Raw genomic sequence first — 4,517 nt, 5'->3', positions numbered from 1 at the left:
TCATTGCTGCTGAAATACTACTGACTGAATGAGCTTCTTCAGGGCATCTTTGAGCTCCTGGTTTCTCATGCTGTAGATGAGGGGGTTCACTGCCGGAGCAACCACTGAGTACAGGACAGCTATCACCACATCCAAGGAAGGGGAGGAGATGTTAGGGGGCTTCAGATAAGAAATCATGATAGTGCTGACAAACAGGGAGACCACAGCCAGGTGAGGGAGGCACATCGAAAAGGCTTTGTGCCATCCCTGCTCAGAGGGGATCCTCAGCACGGCCCTGAAAATCTGCACATAGGACAGCACAATGAAAACAAAACACCCAAAAGCTATAGAAACACTAGCCCCAAGAAGCCCAACTTCCCTGAGGTAGGAACGTGAGCAGGAGAGCTTGAGGATCTGGGGGATTTCACAGAAGAAGTGTTCCACAGCATTGCCCTTGCAGAGAGGAATTGAAAATGTATTGGCAGTGTGCAAGAGAGCATAGAGAAAAGCACTGCCCCAGGCAGCTGCTGCCATGTGGACACAAGCTCTGCTGCCCATCATCGGTTCATAGTGAAGAGGTTTGCAAATGGCCATGTAGCAGTCATAGGCCATGACGATGAGAAGACAATACTCCCCCACAATCAAGAAGACAAAGAAAAAGAGCTGGACAACACATACTGCATAGGAAATGGCCCTGATGTCCCAGAAGGAATTGGCCATGGATTTAGGGACTGTGGTGGAGATGGAGCCCAGGTCAAGGATGGAGAGGTTCAGGAGGAAGAAGTACATGGGGGTGTGGAGGCAGTGGTCACAGGCTATGGCAATGATGATGAGGCTGTTGCTGAGGAGGGCAGCCAGGTAGATGCCAAGGAAGAGCCAGAAGTGCAAGAGCTGCAGCTCCCGTGTGTCTGCAAATGCCAGGAGGAGGAAGTGGGTGATGGAGCTGCGGTTGGTCATTTACTTTCTCTACACACGAGGTCCTGTTCCTAGAGGAAGAATCAATGAAGAGTTAGGGGAGATTTCTCAGAGGAAAATCAAAGCTTTGCTCTGCAGCTGTGGGTTCATGGGCATTGTGGGGCAAGGCCCAGACCTGGTGTGAGACTTTGCCAGAGGAATCTGCTCTTATTGCAGAAGGGATTTTCAGCATCTGCACTGCCAGTGCTAAGGAATGGCGATGGCAGAAGGCATTCTCAGAGGTTTTGGGTTCTTGCAGCTTCCGTCTTGTCACCTTGGGGGTGTGTTTGGATGTCAGAAACCCTCAGAAATTCTGCTGCACTCAGGGAGAAAAGCGGGAGTCTTGTGAGGTGAAACAATTGCTTGTGGCTTAGTGCAGAAGGAGGGCAGCTGGTCTGTCCCTCAGCTTTGTTCTGAGCTGCCCTGGGCTTGTTCTTCGTAAGGTGGATGATGAGCACAGTCCTATGTTATCCTGAAAAACAATCAGATGCTACTGAGAACAGAGGGATCCAGTGCAGACCACTAAATGTCTCACCCTTTCTCACAGTCACAGCGCTTCACTTCTAGCCAAGGACACACACAACTCATTTCACTAACCCAACAGCATGTCCTCCCTTGTAGGATCTCTGTGCTTCTCCATGGGGCTTGCACATAACAAAAGGGTGTTGACAGGACAGGTTCACATTGTGGAGGTCAGCTCAGAGCTTGGAAGGACACCTCAAGGACATAGCCAAGTTTTCTAAGGATAGCATCTGATGAAGGGAAAAGCAGTTGATCCTCCAGCCCCACAAAATGCATTGCCCACAGCCCCACAGGGGAGATGAAAGCTGGGGCACTTGTTCCCATGGACATACCTGCAGGAAAGGAGCCACAAGATCAGCCTGTGATGCTGCAGGTGAATGTCCAGCTCACTAACAAAGCTGACAGCAAGAATGAAATAACAATAACAAGAACACAGACAAGTGGAGAAGCAAGCCAATATCCAAGGAGGGTCTGGCTGAGAGAAGACAGGGCAGAGGCAGCCGGGACCTCAGCACAGCATCACCCTTCCCCAGCTGTGCATGCCGCCTCCCAGACACCAACATTGCCGGGCAGTTGAGCTCTGAGCCCCTGTGATCTGCAGCAGAGAAATGGAGACGTGGCTGGAGAGCTGCCCCCTGGCTCTGCTGGAGCTCTGCTGCAGAGCAGGTGGTTCATGGCTTGGAGCCCACAGCCCTGAGGGCAGAGGCTTTGGTGGGTGGGAGAGGAGGCAAGGGCTCTTGCTCAGAGAAAGGGCTCTGCATTGGAGGGGATCACATGGAGGTTTCTGAATTCTTCCTCCCACAACAGTTCTGGTTTTCATTTCTACTTCTTCCGTGATCACATCTCTGCTGCCTGGATATTTTCCACCTGGGAGAAGTTTCCTTGTCCCATGTCTTTCCCTGTCAGCAGTCACAGACCCCATCCCAACCCCTGTGCACTCACCCTGGCCCTACAGAAACCTGCCTGTTTGCAGGGTACTGCCTGGGTGCATGTTCCTGTTTGCAGGTGGAAAATGAAAGGTCAGGCTAAGCCTGGTAGGTCCAGGAAAGGTGATGCTGGTCCTGTCGACAGGCAGAGGAATGGCTGAGGGTGCTTTAGGAGGCTCCTATCAGAGTTATTGATCACTGGCTCAGGAATCTCGGTGACTTCTTCAAGGCTGAAAGCTCCTTTTCCATTTATCCCTTTTACACTACCCTCCCTCTTCCAAATAGGAAACTGATAACACAAATTCAGGAAGTTTTTGTTATCTTTATGGTTATCCTGGGCATGACCTTCTTCTTGAATCAGCCCTTTGGAAATATTCTGGGGATGAACTGGAGTTGTGAGCATCCCTGACCTGTGCAGCAGTCTCCTGGTAGGAGAAAAACCCTGCCCTTCCAGGCTTCTCTTCTTCCACCCACAGATTCTCCCCACAGCACCATCGGGAACTCCCCAAGCAGGCTGAGCACTGACCCCAGCATACAGACTCCTGCGGTAAAGGGACCTGCTCTGGAGGACAGTCCTGGGCACCCCTGGCTGCACACCTGGCTTAATATCCTACCAGTAACCCCCAGAGAAGGCAGTCAACATGCCCTAATCCTCTGATGGCAGGGCAGGGAAAAACTTCTCTGGAATGTGTCTTCCTCCTCTAGGCTTGAGAAGCTGTGACAACCCTCCACAAAGATCCTGTAGGCTGTAGGATGTGCCAGCTTTTAGAGATCCCTCCAGCAACTTCAGATTCACTGCCCTGCTTCCAGGGACTTACCATTTCATGGGTTGTGAAAATTTCTCCCTCAGTGAGCTCTCCGCATCCTCCCACCCCACACTACCTTGAACCTTGGTTAAACAAGGAGCTTCTAGCGGAGATCAGGCAGAAGAGAAAGGTCCATGGAATGTGGAAAGAGGGACAGGCCACTTGGGAAGAGTACAGAAACGTGGTGAGAGCATGCAGGGATGTGACAAGGAAGGCCAAGGCTCACCTGGAAGTGAAGCTGGCAAGGGATGTCAAAAACAACAAGAAGGGCTTCTTCAACTACATCAGCAGCAAAAGGAAGGCTAGGGACAACGTGGGGCCGCTGCTGAATGAGGCGGGTGTCCTGGTGACAGAGGATGCGGAGAAGGCAGAGCTACTGAATGCCTTCTTTGCTTCAGTCTTCAGTGCTAAGACTGGCCCTCAGGAATCCCAGGTCCCGGAGGTAAGAGAAGAAGCCTACAAAGAGGACGACTTTCCCTTGGTTGAGGAGGACTGTGTGAGGGATCGCTTAAGCAATCTGGATGTCCACAAATCCATGGGCCCCGATGGAATGCACCCACGAGTGCTGAGGGAGCTGGCGGATGTCATTGCTGAGCCACTCTCCATCATCTTTGAGAGGTCTTGAAGGACAGGAGAGGTGCCCGAGGACTGGAGAAAGGCCAGTGTCACTCTAATCTTCTAAAAGGGCAAGAAGGAGGACCCAGGGAACTACAGGCCGGTCAGCCTCACCTCCATCCCGGGAAAGGTGATGGAGCAGCTTATCCTGGAGGCCATCATGAAGCAAGTGGAAGAAAAGAAGGTTATCAGGAGTAGTCAGCATGGCTTCAGCAAGGGGAAATCATGCCTGACCAATCTGATAGCTTTCTACGATGACATGACTGGCTGGGTAGACGAAGGGAGAGCCGTGGATGTTGTCTACCTTGACTTCAGCAAGGCTTTCGACACAGTCTCCCATGATATCCTCCTAGGGAAGCTGAGGAAGTGTGGGCTGGATGAGTGGTCGGTGAAGTAGATTGAGAACTGTCTGAATGGCAGAACTCAGAGGGTTGTCATCAGCGGCGCTGAGTCTAGTTGGAGGCTGGTGACAAGTGGTGTCCCCCAGGGGTCAGTACTGGGCCCAGTCTTGTTTAACTTCTTCATCAACGACCTGGATGAAGAGTTAGAATGTACCCTCAGCAAGTTTGCTGATGACACCAAACTGGGAGGTGTGGTAGATACACCGGAAGGCTGTGCTGCCATTCAGTGTGACCTGGATAGGCTGGAAATCTGGGCAGAGAGGAACCTGATGATGTTCAACAAGGGCAAGTGCAGGGTCCTGCACCTGGGGAGG

The 4,517-nt window shown here is 51.9% G+C and overlaps 1 protein-coding gene across 1 annotated transcript; it reads right to left on the bottom strand.

Moving 5' to 3' along the window:
* On the bottom strand, positions 1-936 carry LOC142364794 (olfactory receptor 14J1-like). The gene has a single exon (XM_075444922.1). It carries the CDS (start codon positions 934-936, stop codon positions 1-3), a length of 936 nt encoding a protein of 311 aa, XP_075301037.1.
* Between the last annotated feature and the right edge of the window lie 3,581 nt (positions 937-4,517).

Source organism: Opisthocomus hoazin, chromosome 29, assembly GCF_030867145.1.
Source record: "Opisthocomus hoazin isolate bOpiHoa1 chromosome 29, bOpiHoa1.hap1, whole genome shotgun sequence".
NCBI lineage: Eukaryota > Metazoa > Chordata > Aves > Opisthocomiformes > Opisthocomidae > Opisthocomus > Opisthocomus hoazin.
The sequence above is the reverse complement of the archived record's forward strand: the minus strand, read 5'-3'. Positions and strand labels throughout refer to the sequence as shown.

Excerpts from the sequence above, each read along its gene's own strand:
- LOC142364794 (XM_075444922.1), bottom strand. The coding sequence starts at position 936 with ATGACCAACCGCAGCTCCATCACCCACTTCCTCCTCCTGGCATTTGCA.